This window comes from Stylophora pistillata, chromosome 9 (genome assembly GCF_964205215.1).
Source record: "Stylophora pistillata chromosome 9, jaStyPist1.2, whole genome shotgun sequence".
Classification (NCBI taxonomy): domain Eukaryota; kingdom Metazoa; phylum Cnidaria; class Anthozoa; order Scleractinia; family Pocilloporidae; genus Stylophora; species Stylophora pistillata.
Window position 1 is genome coordinate 14608379 of NC_142527.1, and position 17379 is coordinate 14625757.

At 43.9% G+C, this 17379-nt stretch overlaps 4 protein-coding genes across 4 annotated transcripts; 3 read left to right on the forward strand and 1 right to left on the reverse strand.

Annotated features, from left to right (window-relative positions):
* Positions 1-1464: 1464 nt before the first annotated feature.
* On the reverse strand, positions 1465-4470 carry LOC148723500 (uncharacterized). Its single transcript, XM_088733106.1, has one exon. The coding sequence runs from the start codon at positions 2875-2877 to the stop codon at positions 1525-1527; it is 1353 nt and encodes a 450-aa protein (XP_088589232.1). The 5' UTR covers positions 2878-4470; the 3' UTR covers positions 1465-1524.
* A 62-nt stretch (positions 4471-4532) lies between these two features.
* LOC148723501 (uncharacterized) lies at positions 4533-11268 on the forward strand. The gene is made up of 2 exons (XM_088733104.1): positions 4533-4574; positions 4794-11268. Exon 2 carries the CDS (start codon positions 4907-4909, stop codon positions 10733-10735), a length of 5829 nt encoding a protein of 1942 aa, XP_088589230.1. The 5' UTR covers positions 4533-4574; positions 4794-4906; the 3' UTR covers positions 10736-11268.
* A 1333-nt stretch (positions 11269-12601) lies between these two features.
* On the forward strand, positions 12602-13984 carry LOC148723502 (uncharacterized). The gene has a single exon (XM_088734447.1). It carries the CDS (start codon positions 12602-12604, stop codon positions 13982-13984), a length of 1383 nt encoding a protein of 460 aa, XP_088590573.1.
* A 231-nt stretch (positions 13985-14215) lies between these two features.
* On the forward strand, positions 14216-16585 carry LOC111345805 (uncharacterized protein K02A2.6). Its single transcript, XM_022953085.2, has one exon. It carries the CDS (start codon positions 14216-14218, stop codon positions 16583-16585), a length of 2370 nt encoding a protein of 789 aa, XP_022808820.2.
* Positions 16586-17379: the final 794 nt, after the last annotated feature.

Consider the following 17379-nt stretch of genomic DNA (forward strand, 5'->3'; position numbering starts at 1 on the left):
CAAGAGAAATTACAACTACTTAAAGAAATTATGCTCAAATAGAAAAAGAGCTGCTCAGCATAGTTGTCAGGTGCACATATTTTGACCATGCAGTACACTTATGGTAGATCAATTACAGTACAGACAGATCACAAGCCATTAGAGACCATCTTCAAGAAATCTCTGCTTTCAGCCCCTAAAAGGCTCCAAAGAATGTTATTACAGCTCCAGAGGTATAGTTTGAATACAGTGTACAAGCCTGGAAAAGAACTGTTCATTGCCGATACACTCAGTTGAGCATTTCTTCCCAATAAGCCATGTACAAAAGAGCTGAACTCAGAGGTGTTAGCAGTCAAGCAGGAAGAGTATGTAATCAAATCCATTGAAAAAATCAGCATGGTAGAGTTCCTGCCAATCACGAGTGAATGCCTTAATAATCTCAAAAGAAAAACTGAACTTGACGAGGTTCTTCAGCAGTTGGAACATATTATCAAGAATTGTATTGTATTGTAATCTTTATTTAGACACGATCAATTCATCAGCCTATAAAAATACATATCACATACGCTAAGATATTTAAAATTAAAACTACATACTATAACACTAAAGCTGTTTTCCGTGAATGCCGTGCGTTAGACTTAAAAAATGTCATTGATCTTACGTTTAAATAACCCCAGAGACTCTGTGTTCCTTATATCGCGTGGTAAACTGTTCCATAATGTGGCGCCATTGTAGCTAAAGCTTTTTCTGTAATAATTAGTGCGCGGTAGTGGAACATTAAGCTTATTTTCAGAGTCCCTGAGGTCATAAGCAGAGTCACGCCACGTAAACTTTGAATATAGATACCTTGGAGCTAGCCCGTGCAGACATCTAAACATCATGGTGGCTTTATTAGATTAAATCAATTAGAGTTGATGAGGTGGGTGTTATCCTCGTCGGTTCAGAGATAAGCTGCTTGAGTCCGTAGACATCAGCAATACTCCTTAATTTGGATGTGTTATTGTCATATCGAGTCGTGATCATGTCACAGTTCATGTCTCCCAGTACAAAAAATTCTACATTTTCACTATCCAATCTCCCAATTAGGGATTCAAAAGGTGAAAAAATGCCAATAGGAGAGTCAGGTGGTCTGTACCAAGTAACAATCACAAAAGATTTTGAATTTGGCTTATGGATTTCCAAGCAAAGATTTTCTAGTGTATCCATGTGTAGGTCATTTCGTACTGTAAAGTTGATTGAAGTTTTTACATAGAAGCATACCCCTCCGCCGCATTTTGTTAGTCTATCGCGGCGAACTATTTCGTATCCCGGAATATGAACTTCTTGATCTCGAATACTCTCGTTCAGTTTCGTTTCATTTATGGAAACAATATCGATATCATTATTTGCTAATATGATTCTTAATTCGTCTATATGAGTAATTAATTGATTAATATTGAGTGATGCCATTCTAAAACCGCGCAAAGGAGGCAATATTGAGACAGATTTTTCGGCCTTTTGGTTGTTTAATTGATCCCGCACGGCATTGACGGACAGCACATTATCTCATTCTAGGTGCGATTTAAAATTATTATAAAACTGCTCATTACCTTTAAAATTTAAGTGCAGTCCACCTTTGTTGAGTTCACTGTGAGATATGTTCTCATGATGGATTAATTTCCATCCATTTTGATGGCAGAACTTCTTTAGATGCTTGTTGGCTGTTTTCACTGCCTGGTCCAGCTTATCTTTTCTGCATACAAGCTCCGACAGCGTAACTGTAGTATCGCAGGTGCTCTCGATCTGTCTCGCGAGATCCACAATCGATTCCGCAACAGCCTTTGGTTCCCTGGTTTTAAGATCATTAGTCCCAATGTGTAAAATCACTTCATTGGGCGAAGATTCCAGATTTGGCTTGAGATAGTGATTCATGGCCATTGTCGTAGCGCCCGAGAAAGGCTTGACTATAACCCTGTGGCCAACTGCTTTTCCCAGATCTTTTCCAGGTATTCTTGAGATCATCGAATCTCCTATGAGCAGGGTTGTGCGCTCTTTTGGTTGTTTTTCGGGTTCGGATTCTTTTCCTGTCAGGGTGTTATTAGGACCTCCTTTACCTTTCGATTTCTTTCTTTTGTTCTTTGATTTCACAATGAAGCCTTGTTCTTTGTTGGCGCAAGGTGTTGACTCATCCATATTTTGGACAATGGTATGTTCGTTAGAGGTGTTACTCAGTGAACGGCATTGAGTAGCTGCTTCTCTGGATACGATTTGCAATGCAAAACTTAAAGAATCGCGTTCTTGGACTAACTTTTTATTCTCTTCCATCAAAGATAGAATTATCTCCCTAAGTCGAGAATTTTCGGATCTCAGGTCTTCCTCATTAGGTTTCTCTTTTATATGAGCCCATATGTTCAGCACTTCAGATTTCAGACAGTCCAACTCCTCTTGTACTGATTTGGCATTCTTGTTAAACGCCGGAGTAGAAGCTTCTTCATTCACGAGAATAACTGAGTCGTCATCAGCCGGTATCTGGAGTAGCTTCTTCAGTTTGGCTTTCATTGCTTTTGTATCCGGACCTTGGACTTGAAGGGTACCGGTACTGTTAAATAAAACCAGCGTGATTGTCTTCGACTTCAAAGAACTAGACCTTTCAGAGGGACTCGCGGTTGCAGAAACTTCCAAATTTAGGACTTTCGAACAAAATTCCTGAAGTTGTGTTAGGCTCCCTTTCCACTTGAATAGACTTTGTTTGTCGTCCCAATGTAGATATTGGTTTAAGGGAGATGAAGAAGGTTCAGTGGCAACAAATTCGGCGGAATTCGTGGAGCCTTCAGATACACGTCCGCACGCCATCATGCGAGCCGATTGCATAATTTGCTGTATATGAGAATGGTTGGCCAGAAAGAAAAGAACTCCCATCAGAAGTCAGGGGATATTTCATCTTCAAAGAAGAGCTCAGCATCCAAGATGGTATCCTTTTTAAAGGAAATTTAGTCATTGTACCTGTACCCTTAAGGCCCCACATGATAATGCAGGTACACTCAAGCCACCTTCGTATTGTAAGCTGTTTACATAAAGCAAGAGATATCCTGTTTTGGCCAGGCATGACTGCCAAGATCAAGGACTGTGTTTCTAAATATTAAACATGCAACACTTATCAGACAAACCAGCAGAAAGAACTGCTCATACCTCATGATGCACCTAAACGCTCTCGGTCTCATGTTGTAACAGACCTTTTTAGCTTTAACAACAAAGAGTGGTTCATCATCGTTGACCATTGGTCAGATTATTTTGAACTGAACCAATTATCCACTACCAACTCCAGTTCTGTTCTCAAGTCTCTCAAGAATCAGTTCACACGCCATGGCATACCTGATACTCTGTATTCTGACAAAAGCCCACAGTTGGCTTGCAGAGAATTCAAATAATTTGCATCCACCTGGCATTTTGACCACCAATGTCCTCACCACACTATCCACAATCAAATGGCAAAGTTGAAAATGCTGTAAAGAATTAGCCAAGAGGTTACTAACCAAAGCAAAGTGGACAAGATCCATACCTAGCCAATTTGGACTGGTGCAACACACCTTCACCCAGTATTGGATCATCACCAGTACAGAGATTGTTTGGACGATGCACAAAGACACTGTTACCTACAGCAAGAACATTGTTACAACCAAGGATCATGGTGGGAACAGAAGACAAGCTCAAAGAAAGAAAGACGAAACAAGCACTGTTTTACAACAAATGAACACAAGAGCTTTCTGAGCTTCAATCTGGAGACACAGTGCGCCTAAAACTGCTGCCGTCAGACAAAGATAAGCTGTGGAAAAAGGGGACTGAAGGTGCGTAGCTATAAGAACCTTGATGAGGAGAAGTTCAAAGAGGATCTGCAAAATGGCTGCTTGGCAGGTGGGTGACGGTTTTGAATCTGTTGATGAACAGTACGAGTACGATGTAACAGTACGACCAGACTACACCTTCACAAGTACGAGTATTGGGAAGCACTGTTGAATAATATCGTTGATGAGCATCTACCCACCAGGGATATGAAAGTGAAGGCACACAATGTACCATACATGACGAGGGAGTGGAAAAATACTATTAAAGCTAAAAGACACTTCTCTAAAAAATTCAGTAAAAATCCCACACCTGAGAATTTTCTGTTGAAGAGGAAGTGGCGCAACGTGGCCACTAGAGAAAGATGGAAAGCTATCAGGCGGTATTGGAATAAAGTATCAGATAACGTCAAGTGTGATCCAAGAAAGTTCTACACAACGTTCAGACCTTTCACTGACCTCAGGAACAAGTGAGGTAACAGCGGAGGTATCTGCTTGAAGGTTAATGATGTGTTGGAAGTGGATCAATTCAAAGTAGCTAACCACTTTGCTACATTCTTCTCCACAATGGCTGAAGGAATTGGAGGGGACCATGTAAATGACTGCATGGAGTGATTTCATTAATCACAACTCTCTTCTCAACATTTCCACTGTGACGTTTGTAAGGTCCGTTCATTGCGTGACAGAAATTAGATATGCGCAATAACGACAAGGGCAAGGCTCAGAGTTCGATCAAAACGATTTAAGGTCTCATCCTTGCGCTAAGAGGGAAAAGAGGTATGATGAAATATATTTGATTTAAGTTTGATCTTCCCATTTATTAAGTCATATGGAACACGAATCTTAACTGTAAATCGTCGATTGAAATTGTGTTGTTTCATGTTAATATTCGTTCCCACGTGGAGTTCATTGCATTGTCATCTTGTCTAGTATTTATCGAACAGTTCTTATAATTAATCTGTGTCCAATTAGTGTATTGCTACCGTTTTGTTACAGTTTTTACGTGGTATTAAACATTTTACGAGTCAAAACCGTGAACGTATGGTTTCCTAAAAGCTAACGTCAGCTACAGTAAAAACTCTCCCGTCGTGCGAGGACGAAGATCGATTATGAACTACGCAACAGAACGAACCGAAGAAAACGCTGTAAACGTTCGGTCTTCCTCCCGCGAAAGAGTTCCGACCGAAAAGGGACTTGAGTACCAAACTCAATTGCTTCAAAGAGATGAAGATTCGGCTTTAAGAGCATGGAAAAGGCAAATAGAAACAACAAAGGGTGCTCTCGCATTCTCCACCGATATAACGCTTTTGCATCAAGAACGATGTAAGCTAGAAACACGAATGAACGATCTTGCGAATGCGTACTGCAAGCTGATCGATGTGCTGGACTCCGAAGAATCCAAATCCAACGCGACGAAAAATAACGAGAAGTTTCTACGGGAAACAGAAGAAGTTTGCAAAAACCTAAACGCTCGAATTTCCGAACTGAAATCCGAGAAGCGCGAACAGAACGAAGAGCGCGAGTCTGTTTTCTCGAAGCGCTCCAGCCGGAGTAGGAGTTCCCGCAGATCTGGAAAATCATCACACTATTCGAGTTCTTCCCTCGGGAGGGCAGAGATGCTAGCCAAGGCCGCAAGACTCGGCGCCGAGCTAAAATTCCACGATATCGAAACTGAAAAGGTCGCCGCTCTGAAAAGGCAAGAAAGTGACATCAAGAAATTACAGATGATCAAAGAGCTAGCAGCTACTACCGCCGAAATCGAAGCAGTAACCAAGCTCGAAGAGGAAAGTTACGAACGCAGTCTCCCAGAAGAAGAAGAAGACCCCTATGGCAGAATACATGAATATCTACAGTCACAATTAAGTACCGTTATCGACAACAGCTCCTCCGCCGAAGCTGTCCCAAACCTGGGGAATGTGGTCACTACTGCATCCCCCGAAATGAACGCCCATACTAACGTGACATTTTCGTCGATGCCGCCAGTAACACTCAATTCGCAGCAGCCTTCTTCCAAGTTACCGCATCCAGTGTCTCCTCCTTTCCCTGTGAAGTCCACAGCAACGCCACGAATAACAAATCCAGCTATTCTCCACACAGACTCAACAACAGGAAGCGGTAATCCACTAAAGTTGACCGGTGACGAAACCATTCTCACGAAATTAGCCGATGTACTCGCTCAACGACAAGACAGAGACTCTCTACCTCGTCCAGAACCTGAAGTGTTTAAAGGCGACCTTCTTCGCTACCCGATGTGGATCAAATCCTTCGAGACATTCATCGAACGAAAAACAAAGGATCCATCTGAAAGGCTGTATTATCTCAGCAAGTTTACAGCCGATGGAGCCAAAGAAGCAGTAAGCGGTCTTCTACCCTTAGATTCTGAAGAGGCCTACGTTGAAGCTAAGAAGATTCTCGCAACCCGATTTGGCGATCCCTTTCTGGTTTCAAATGCTTATCGAAGAAAAATCAGCGAATGGCCAAGGATTCTTCCGAAAGACGGCTCAGGTCTTAGAAGGTTCTCAGACTTTCTGCAGCACTGCTGCACCGCTATGCACTCCATAAGGTACTTGGAAGTACTTAACGATCCAGAGGAAAATCAAAGGATACTTAGAAAGCTTCCGAACCACTTAGTTTCAAGATGGAGCCGTATTGTAGACAAGTCGATTGAAGAGGAACGAGAAGAAGGTCACAGTAGAGAAGCCTTGGGTCCAACCGAAGTTAATAGTACGGAAGACGCAAGGGGGGCCAAATACCCGTCGTTCGAAGAATTTTGTCGATTTTTGAAAACAGAGGCAAGGATCGCATGCAATCCCATTACCTCTCTGCAGGCAACAAGGGAAGAGGATTCGAAAGGAAACGGGGACAAGTGGAAACCAAACAGCAAATTCCCAAAGTATAAGGAAAGTAAAGATAGTGGATTCAGGAGTTTTGCAACAGGCGCAGAGGAAAGCAGGGAAGGAAAAGAGAAAAACAAAGAGGAAAACAAGGCTAAAAGGACAACCTGTCTCTTCTGTAAGGCCAGTCATGACATTGATACCTGTGATAAGTTCCTACGCCTGCCTTTAACGGAAAGAAGGAACTTTGTGCAAGCCAAGCGCTTGTGCTGGGGGTGTCTAAAGTGGGGCCACGTAAACAAAGACTGTCGTGGAAAAAAACCCTGCAAGACCTGCAATGGACCCCACCCTACTTCTTTGCATGACCAAACCTGGAAACCACAATCCAGACAAGAAACTCCAAATCAAGATAGTATTGCAAATCAAGATACATCTATCTCTCATCGTATTGAAGTTTGTAACATGAAGGGCTTCGACCATGGTACTTCCCATTCCCTGATCGTTCCGGTCTGGCTTTACCATCAAGATGACCCCAAAGTCAAGGTCAAGGTGTACGCCCTACTGGACGAACAGTCAGACGCATGTTTCATAAAGGAGTCAACGCTAACAGCCCTTGGCGTGGATGGCCCTAAAGTGGATCTAGAGCTTTCTACCGTACTCGGTCAGAAAACCATCACAAGTAAAAGGGTAACTGGACTCGCAGTTCGCGGAGTCAACGAAACGACAGAAATCACTCTTCCAAGAACGTACACTAGGAACGTGATTCCTGCTAGACGCAGTCAAATCCCTAGGCATGATACCGCTCTCAAGTGGCCTCACCTGGAAAGCATCGCCAGTCAACTGATACCTCTTGATACCGAAGCCGAAGTAGGCCTGCTGATAGGAGCCAACTGCGTTCGAGCGCTTAAACCACACCAGGTGATCCTCGGAAACGATGACGATCCGTACGCAAAAAGGACCGCACTTGGCTGGGGAATCATCGGCAAAACCAACGTGCGAAGTCAGGATGAAGGCACCGACGACGTCAGAGACGATGTTTTCTGCAACCGTATAATCGCCTGCGAAGTTCAGCAAGAAATTCAAGCAATGTCGAACAAGAAGACATGCCACTTCGCCCTGAAAACGCAAGTAAAGGAAGTTTTAAGTCCACTCCAAATATCCAAGATGTTCACACTTGACTTCAACGAGCGTGCAACCGAAGAGAAATCCCTTTCCTTTGAAGACAGAAGGTTTCTAACCATAGTGCAAGAAGGTATCCATCAAAGAAATGACGGACACTACGAGATGCCCCTCCCTTTAAAGAATAATAGCGCTGAGCTGCCCAACAATAAGGAATTGGCGTTAAGCCGCCTCATGAAATTGAAGCAAAGGTTGAAGAGTGATACTCAATACCGAAAGGACTACGTGGACTTCATGCAAGACAACATTAAGAACGGGTTCGCAGAGAAAGTACCAAAAGAAGAAGTCTCCGATAAGAGCAAGCGAGTCTGGTACATTCCACATCATGGAGTGTACCACAAAAGGAATCCCAGTCTCGTAAGCAACGACCCAGCAATAGAACGCGCATTGGGTGTTCACTGGTGTATAGAGACCGATACACTTCAGTTCTGGATTGTACTAAAGGATAAACCACTCTCAAGAAGAGGAATTCTCTCTACTGTTAGCTCTATCTACGACCCCCTCGGCCTGGTAGCCCCTGTTATTTTGCAAGGCGAAAGTATCCTTCAAGAACTGTGCCGCGATGGAGTTGGCTGGGACGACAAAGTGCCTGAAGATATTAGACCAAGATGGGAGAGATGGCGTTCCGAACTTCCCGCCCTAGAGAAGTTGAAAGTGCCAAGATGCCATAAACCGAACGAATTTGGAGAAATTAAGACAGTGGAACTCCATCACTTTTCCGACGCCAGTCAGAACGGATATGGACAGTGCTCATACCTTCGCCTGACAGATAGTAACGATCGCATCTGCTGTTCGCTCGTAATGGGTAAATCACGCGTAACCCCATTGAAGCCCGTCACTGTACCAAGGCTCGAGCTAACCGCGGCAGTCGTCGCCTCTAAGATAGGCTACGTCTTACGTAAAGAGCTAGAGTACGAAGAAGTGAAGGAAACGTACTGGACAGATAGCAAGACGGTCCTGGGTTATATAAATAACGATGCAAGAAGATTCCACGTCTTCGTAGGAAATCGAGTACAAGAGATTCGCGACAAGACATCGCCAGAACAATGGCACTATATAGGAACAAAGGAAAATCCTGCCGACGTCGCCTCTCGTGGTTCTAGTGTGCAAGAATTAATCGGCAATAGCTTGTGGTGGAACGGCCCAGAACTTCTCTGGAAGCCTGATAAAGATTGGAATCTCGCCGATGCTTCTCCTGAGATCTCACCTGATGATCCCGAAGTTAAAGGGGTTTCCGTTCTAGCGATACAAGCCCGGAAACCATGGTCTGTCCTGGAACGCTTAGAATACTTCTCCAGCTGGCATCGTGCCAAGAAAGCTGTTGCTGTTTGCCTTCGCCTCCAAGAGAAGTTCCGACACGCGAACAATAAGGAAGTTAAACAAGATTCCAGTGATTCGAAGTCAAGTAAATACATCCCTGTCAACGTCGAGGAATTGCAAAACGCCGAGGGCGAAATTATTAAGACTGTTCAGAGAGCAGCCTTCCCCGAAGAAATTAGTAGAATGAAGAAGCTGAACGTCCAAGAGCAAACGCGCGATGAGAAAACCATCACACGCGGAAACAAGGCTATGAAGATGGCAAGCTCTCTCTATCAACTGGACCCGTTTCTCGACGCAAACGGAATACTAAGAGCGGGTGGACGAATTAGACGTTCCAGCCTGTCGTACGGTACGAAACATCCCATCATCCTTCCAAGGAAAGGACACGTAACCGAGTTAATCATCTGCCACCACCACCAGAGGGCCGAGCATCAAGGTCGCGGAATGACCCATAACGAAATAAGGTCAGCCGGCTACTGGGTGATTGGTGGAAGTTCGGCTGTATCGAACCACATCGCGCAATGCGTAAAGTGCCGGAAATTGAGGGGAACTCCCCAAGACCAAAAGATGGCCGACTTGCCAGAGGACCGTCTCGAACCTGCCCCTCCGTTTACATTCTCAGCGGTAGATTACTTCGGTCCGTGGTATGTAAAGGAAGGTCGCAGAGAACTGAAACGCTACGGAGTTCTTTTCACGTGTTTGTCCTCCAGGGCTATCCATCTTGAAGTCTCAAACAGCTTGGCCACAGACTCTTTCCTCAACGCCTATCGTCGATTCGTCGGCCGTCGCGGCCCAGTGCGCCAATTACGATCAGATCAAGGTACAAACTTCATCGGCGCAATGAACGAACTCAAGCAAGCTGTCAAGGAATTGAACCACGAAAGGATCAGAGAAGAGTTGCTCATAACCAACTGCGATTGGATAGAGTTCAAACCGAACGTACCACATGCAAGCCACTTTGGCGGAGTATGGGAGCGCCAGATAAGATCAGTGAGAAACGTTTTGGCATCGCTACTAGAGAGCCACGGGATCCAACTTGATGATGAGTCTCTAAGAACCTTTATGGTGGAAGCGGAAGCTATCGTTAATTGCAGGCCACTCACCGTGAACACCATAAACTCCTCACGGAGTCCCGAGCCACTCACTCCCAACCATCTATTGACCATGAAGTCAAGGGTAATTATGCCTCCTCCCGGTGATTTCAAACGTGCAGATCTCTACCTGAGCAAGCGATGGCGTCGCGTCCAGTACTTGGCCAACGAATTTTGGAATCGATGGAGGAAGGAATTCTTGCAGTCGTTGCAGCCAAGGAAAAAATGGATTGCAGTCAGAAGAAACCTACAAGTGAACGATATCGTGATTGTGATAGACGAAAGTTTGCCAAGGAACCGCTGGAAGCTTGCTCGTGTCCACGAAACCTTTCCCAACGATGACGGTCTGGTCAGGAAAGTTAAGATGGCGATTGCTACAGAGTGCCTAGACGATTCAGGCAGACCTACAAAACCGACTGCCTACCTGGAAAGGCCCGTCCAGAAAGTAGTCCTATTACTGCCTTGCGATCGAGTTGCAGACCAGGGAATCCCCACCGAGGAGCCGCAACTTTAAAGGGGGCAATAATGCTCTCCGAACTCTCATAGCATAGAAAGATAATAAGTAAAGAACAATACATGACTGATTAGGTTTGTTTCGTTTCGTAAATTGTTGCCAATTTAGGGGAGCCATGTGACGTTTGTAAGGTCCGTTCATTGCGTGACAGAAATTAGATATGCGCAATAACGACAAGGGCAAGGCTCAGAGTTCGATCAAAACGATTTAAGGTCTCATCCTTGCGCTAAGAGGGAAAAGAGGTATGATGAAATATATTTGATTTAAGTTTGATCTTCCCATTTATTAAGTCATATGGAACACGAATCTTAACTGTAAATCGTCGATTGAAATTGTGTTGTTTCATGTTAATATTCGTTCCCACGTGGAGTTCATTGCATTGTCATCTTGTCTAGTATTTATCGAACAGTTCTTATAATTAATCTGTGTCCAATTAGTGTATTGCTACCGTTTTGTTACAGTTTTTACGTGGTATTAAACATTTTACGAGTCAAAACCGTGAACGTATGGTTTCCTAAAAGCTAACGTCAGCTACATCCACTAATCTCTACCAGAAAGATCTACATGAAAATCACTTTGAATTTTGTGAAATTACCTGTGAAGAATTACAAAAAACAATAGCGACCTAAACCCAAACAAGTCTAGCGGTTATGATAGGATGGACCCCAGGATCCTTACAGTGGGCGCAAAAGAGTTGGCTCCATCTCTTGCTGTGATTTTTAATCAGGCGATCAGATATGGAGACTGGATGTAATCTGTTGCATAACTTGCAGAACTTGCACTTTTTGCAAAAAGATTTACATCGGCGAAACAGGCAGAAGACTAGGTGACCGATTCCGAGAACACCGCGACGTGGAGAGGAATGACAAGGACACATCGAAACCATTCGCTAGACATTAATTTACCTAACCATTCTAAGCAACACATGGCAATCTGCGGTCTTTCCTTACACTTAGGTAGCATGGAAAGCCGGAAAACTCTTGAACAAAAGCTCATCTTTCAAACTGGCAGTCTAAATCCCACAGGTATCAACGAACGCTTTTCATTCCACTAATTTATTTGTGTTTTTCTCGTTGCCATGTTCCCACCAATCACGTAGCTCCTTTTTCTGCCTTTAAAAGCACACACAACCCACAATTCCCCTATTCGCTCCGACGAAGGGCTAACGCTCGAAATGTCAGCTTTTAAAATCGTGACAGTGGCCAATTTACCATTTCAACTTTGTTGATATATTCAAATTACTCTTGTGCAAATCAGTTATCTTGCCACATCTTACCTACTGCCACATAGTGTGGCATTTTTGCATGGCATCAGATAATCATAAATTGGAGCATCTACAAGAAAGAGCCTTGAGACTAGTGTACAATACTACCACAGAAAGTTACGAAACCTTGCTGAAAAGAGCTAAGTTAACTACTTTACTAAACAGGAGGTTGCAAGATATACTCATTTTGATGTTTAAAGTTAAAAACAAATTAACTATGGACCAAATTGCAGAGATTTTTAATATCAAAGAGGACAATACTAAGAGATATAACCTAAGAAATGCAGATTTTGTCTTACCTTGGTTTAATACTGTTACCTATGGAAGACATTCTCTCAGATTTCTCGGACCATAATTGTGGTCAAAATTAAGCAAGGGGGACAGAAATATTGAAAATTTGGCATCCTTTAGGACTATCATACGTAAGAAGGATGTAAGATCATTTCTGGAAGGATGTGGGAGGGAATGCCGCTTATTGTAGTGTATGCGGTTGGTTCTCGTAAGCATGCGCTCGTGTGCGCATTACGTATTCCATGTGCTTTTGAAAAAAATAAAAACCGAATACATGACAGTGGCGACGAGGATAAAGTTGTAGGAGACCTATGACTGCTATCGGGAAAATAGAAAGTTTTGATGAAACACAGGAGAAATGGGAAACCTATGTAGAACGGGTGGAACAGTTTTTCTTAGCAAACAACATCGATGAAGACCACCAAGCGCCAACCTTGTTAAGCTTGATGGGCAGCAAAACGTACACATTGTTGAGAGATCTTCTTACACCAGATAAACCAGCTACGAAGAGCTTCCAGGAGATCGTCACGACTCTTCAGCAACACTTAAGTCCTAAACCATTAGAAATAGCGGAGCGTTTTCGTTTCTACAAACGGATTCAGCGTGAAGGAGAAACTGTCTTGACCTATGTAGCAGACCTGAAGAAATTAGCAACCCACTGCAACTTTGGGGCCAACCTTAACGAAGCTTTACGAGATAAACTGGTTTGTGGCCTTAGAAATGTGCAGATACAAAAACGGTTGCTTTCAGAAGCCAAACTCAAATATTCCAAGGCTTTGGAAATAGCGATAGCAATGGAAACGGCTATTCGCGATGCTGCGGAATTACAAAGTGAGCTTCAATCAGAACCTCGCGTTGACAAGATCTCAGATAACCACACACAAGCGCCATCGCCGAACCCCACCACTAAAGTTTGCTATCGATGTGGGGGAGACTCGCACGCAACGCACAATTGCAGATTCAAGGACCAAACATGTTATCATTGTGGGAAGGTGGGCCATATTTCAAGAGCTTGTCGCTCGAAACAACAAGGTAAGCCAAAACAACCACCGAAACCACCGCTTAACACTCAAGTCCATTCTATTGAGTACAGTGAGAGCGATGAATTTGAAGATGTATTAGGAAGCATACAGATACACAATGTAAGCAAACCGAGCAGTACTGTAATCTGGATCGATCTGAAAGTGGAAGGTAAACCACTGAAAATGGAACTGGACACAGGCTCAGCTGTGTCGATTATTCCACATAATTTGTACAGGGAGAAATTTCACGTCAAGCCCTTGCAAGAAACTAAATTAATGTTGAAAACCTATACTGGAGAGAACATTTTCCCAGCTGGAGTGCTTAAGGTAAATGTTGAGTACAAAGACCAGCAACCATTGCTGTTGGATCTGTATGTGGTTAAGAACAAGGGCCCTGTGTTGATGGGAAGGGATTGGCTTCACAAGGTACGCCTAGATTGGTATGCTATTAAGTCATTGAAAACTTCACAAACCCTATCAACTACTAAGGAGCAGCTGCAAACCATGCTAGACAAATACTCTGATGTTTTTGAAGACAAACTTGGAACGTTCAAATCAGCTAAAGCAAAGCTAACCCTTAAAGAAGATAGCCAAGCCCATTTCTGCAAAGCTCGTGCTGTGCCCTATGCCTTAAGGCCTAAAGTTGAAGAAGAGCTAAGAAGACTTAGTTGAGTGACGAAGAAGAAGACGAAAGTTGAGTGGAGCGAGTGGGCAACACCCATTGTACGCGTCCCCAAGAAAGATGGATCGGTCAGGCTTTGTGGTGATTACAAGGGCACGGTAAACCCAGAACTACAGGCTGAACAATATCCCTTACCCCGCATCGAAGATATCTTTGCAAAGCTTGCTGGTGGACAGAAATTCTCAAAGATTGATCTTCGCCAGGCATACCACCAACTAGAGATGGAAGAAGATTCCAGAAAATACCTCACCATCAACACACACATGGGGTTGTTCCAGTACAATAGACTAGTGTTCGGCATCACTTCAGCACCCGCTATCTGGCAACGCACCATTGATCAAGTGCTGGAAGGGACATCTGGCACAAGCTGTATACTTGATGACATGATTATCACTGGAAAGAGTGATGAAGAACACCTGGCTAACTTAGGAGAAGTCCTTCGACGGCTACAGTTTCATGGTTTGAGAGCTAACAAAGCCAAATGTGAGTTTTTCAAGGAGAAGATAACCTATTGTGGACATGATATTGACAAGGATGGCCTTCACAAGTCTACAGCAAAAGTAGAAGCGGTTTTGGAAGCACCACGCCCAAACGACGTAGCTGAAGTAAGATCATTTCTCGGGCTAATCAACTACTACCATAGGTTCTTACCTAACCTGTCGACAACTGTCCACCCCTTGACTCAACTCTTGGGAAAGGACCACCAATGGAAGTGGACAGAGCAATGCGAGGCAGCATTCCACAAGGTGAAAGAAATGATCACTTCAGAGCAAGTTCTAACACATTATGATCCCAGTCTGCCACTTAGACTTGCTTGTGACGCATCCCCCGTAGGCATTGGAGCAGTGCTTTCTCATGTAATTAACGATGGTACCGAGCGACCTATAGCTTTTGCTTCAAGGACACTGACAAAAACTGAGCAAAAGTATGCGCAGATTGACAAGGAAGCTTTGTCAATAATCTGGGGTGTCAAGAAGTTTCACATGTACCTGTTTGGCCGTCCTTTCACTCTATACACAGATCATCAGCCATTAACTTCAATCTTTCATCCGCGGAAGAGCATCCCCGTGGTCACCGCAGCACGTTTTCAACGTTATGCCTTGTTCCTGGCAGGCTATGACTACTCCATTCAATACAAGAACACTAAGGTTCACAGCAATGCAGATGGTCTTTCCCGCCTACCACTGTTAACGGAAGCCAAAGATGAAGAAGTGGTTGACCCAGTGGGTGTATTTAATTTGATGCAGTTTGACCCTTTGCCAGTCACAGTGGACAACGTTAGACGAGAGACACAAAGAGATCCTGTCTTGGCCCAAGTGCATGAAATGACCAGGAAGGGATGGCCAAACAACCATGACCCTGTACTCAACCCCTATTTTGTTCACAAAGACGAGATCACGTTACAATCAGGCTGTTTGATGTGGGGAATAAGAGTAATAATACCCCCAAAACTACGCCCTCAAGTTCTCAAGGAACTTCATCAGGGACATATGGGAGTCGTGAAGATGAAGGCCCTCGCCCGAAGCTACACCTGGTGGCCTGGAATCGATAAAGAAATTGAACTGTCTGCTAAGTCCTGCCCAGGTTGCCAACTAGTACAGAGGGAGCCCAGTACAGTGCCAGTGCACCCATGGGAATGGCCTTCGTTGCCCTGGCAACGAATTCATATCGATTTTGCAGGTCCCTTCCTTAACAGCATGTTTTTGGTGGTAGTGGATGCACATTCACGTTGGCTAGAGATAGAGAAAATGAACACTACAACTTCAGCGAAAACCATTGAAACCCTTCAGAAGTTGTTTGCAAGATATGGCGTGCCAGCCCAGTTAGTGAGTGATAATGGGCCTCAGTTCACATCAGAAGAGTTCCAGCAATTCCTTAAGAGAAACGGCATCAAACACATCACCTCAGCACCTTATCACCCTGCCACCAACGGCCTAGCAGAACGTGCTGTCCAGAGTTTCAAGAATGCCATGAAGAGTGAAACTGAAGTGACATCTTTGAACATTAAGTTGGCGAGATTTTTGCTAACTTATAGAATCACCCCCCACTCAACCACCGGAGAGCCACCGTCCCAGTTGTTTTTGGGAAGAAGATTACGCACTCGACTGGACTTGTTAAAACCAGATCTCTTCATCCAGGTAAACAACCGTCAGATAGACCAGTCTGTTGCCAAGAGTGGTTCTGTAACAAGGCATTTTGCCATTGGTCAGAGGGTGATAGCACGAAATTACACTGGAAAGTCAAAGTGGGTACCTGGTATTGTACGTGCACGATTGGGACCCCTGTCTTATGAAGTGGAGATTGGGCCTAACCTAGTTTGGCGTCAACACACGGATCAACTCCGAGATTCCAATGTTCCTGTTACAGACAGACACCCGCCAGTTTCATACCCCTTGCCTTTTCCACTCCCAGCCACGACCACTGATCACCCAGTAGCTGAACTACCTGAACAGACAGAAGTTGTCTCAAGGGAGACAGACTGCCCGTCACCCAAATGCAATCCAGTGGCTGAATCGACCCAGATTGAACATGTTCCTGTGAAACGATACCCTTCCAGAGTGCGGCAACCCCCAGTTCGGATGGATCTGTGAACATTGAACTACCCTTTTTTTTTTGGGGGGGGGGGGGAGTTTGAGACTGGATTTCTACTGATAGCATGTTGCGTTAAACTTTTGGAAACTTTTAAATTCTTAAGGACTTTAGGGGGACAAGAGACTGGCTTACAGGGGAGGTGTTGTAGTGTATGCGGTTGGTTCTCGTAAGCATGCGCACGTGTGCGCATTACGTATTCCATGTGCTTTTGAAAAAAATAAAAACCGAATACATGACACTTATGTTCTGGGTAACTGAATGTGCGCATATCTTAGGGCTTTTTTAATGTTTTAAAGTATTTATATATTAGATTTAGCTCTTTGGCATACAAAGCTCTGCTTTCATGTCCAAATTGTGCACTGTAGGGTGAGTCATTACCACTAGCATTGCACATAGCTCACTAGGCTTTCCTAGTTTGAGCACTCTGGCATGGCTTAGACGATACCACAAATGTGGGATCATTCGGGGTAACCATATCGGTTCTCCCCCATCCTAGCATCAGCGCTGCACTGAGGCCCAGAAGACCGAAACAGTACTGTCTGCAGTTAGTTATATATTTTTTTTCTTTTTTTTTAATGATGTAATGTTGTTTTAGGATGTCCATTAGTGCCATTAAGTAGTATACTAGTTTTAGAGTATTTTTAATCTGTTTTAATGATATAATGTAGTTTTAGGGTGACCCCAATTAGTGTTTACAGGCACTAGTACCACTAGACAAGTTAATAAAGGTTATGTATGTATGTATGTATGTATGTATGTATGTATGTACAGTTGCCAAGCAAGTAGCATCTTG

What these genes read in the sequence shown, in the direction of transcription:
- LOC111345805 (XM_022953085.2), top strand. Translation starts at nt 14,216, where the DNA reads ATGGAAGAAGATTCCAGAAAATACCTCACCATCAACACACACATGGGG.
- LOC148723502 (XM_088734447.1), top strand. Translation starts at nt 12,602, where the DNA reads ATGACTGCTATCGGGAAAATAGAAAGTTTTGATGAAACACAGGAGAAA.
- LOC148723500 (XM_088733106.1), bottom strand. Translation starts at nt 2,877, where the DNA reads ATGGGAGTTCTTTTCTTTCTGGCCAACCATTCTCATATACAGCAAATT.
- LOC148723501 (XM_088733104.1), top strand. Translation starts at nt 4,907, where the DNA reads ATGAACTACGCAACAGAACGAACCGAAGAAAACGCTGTAAACGTTCGG.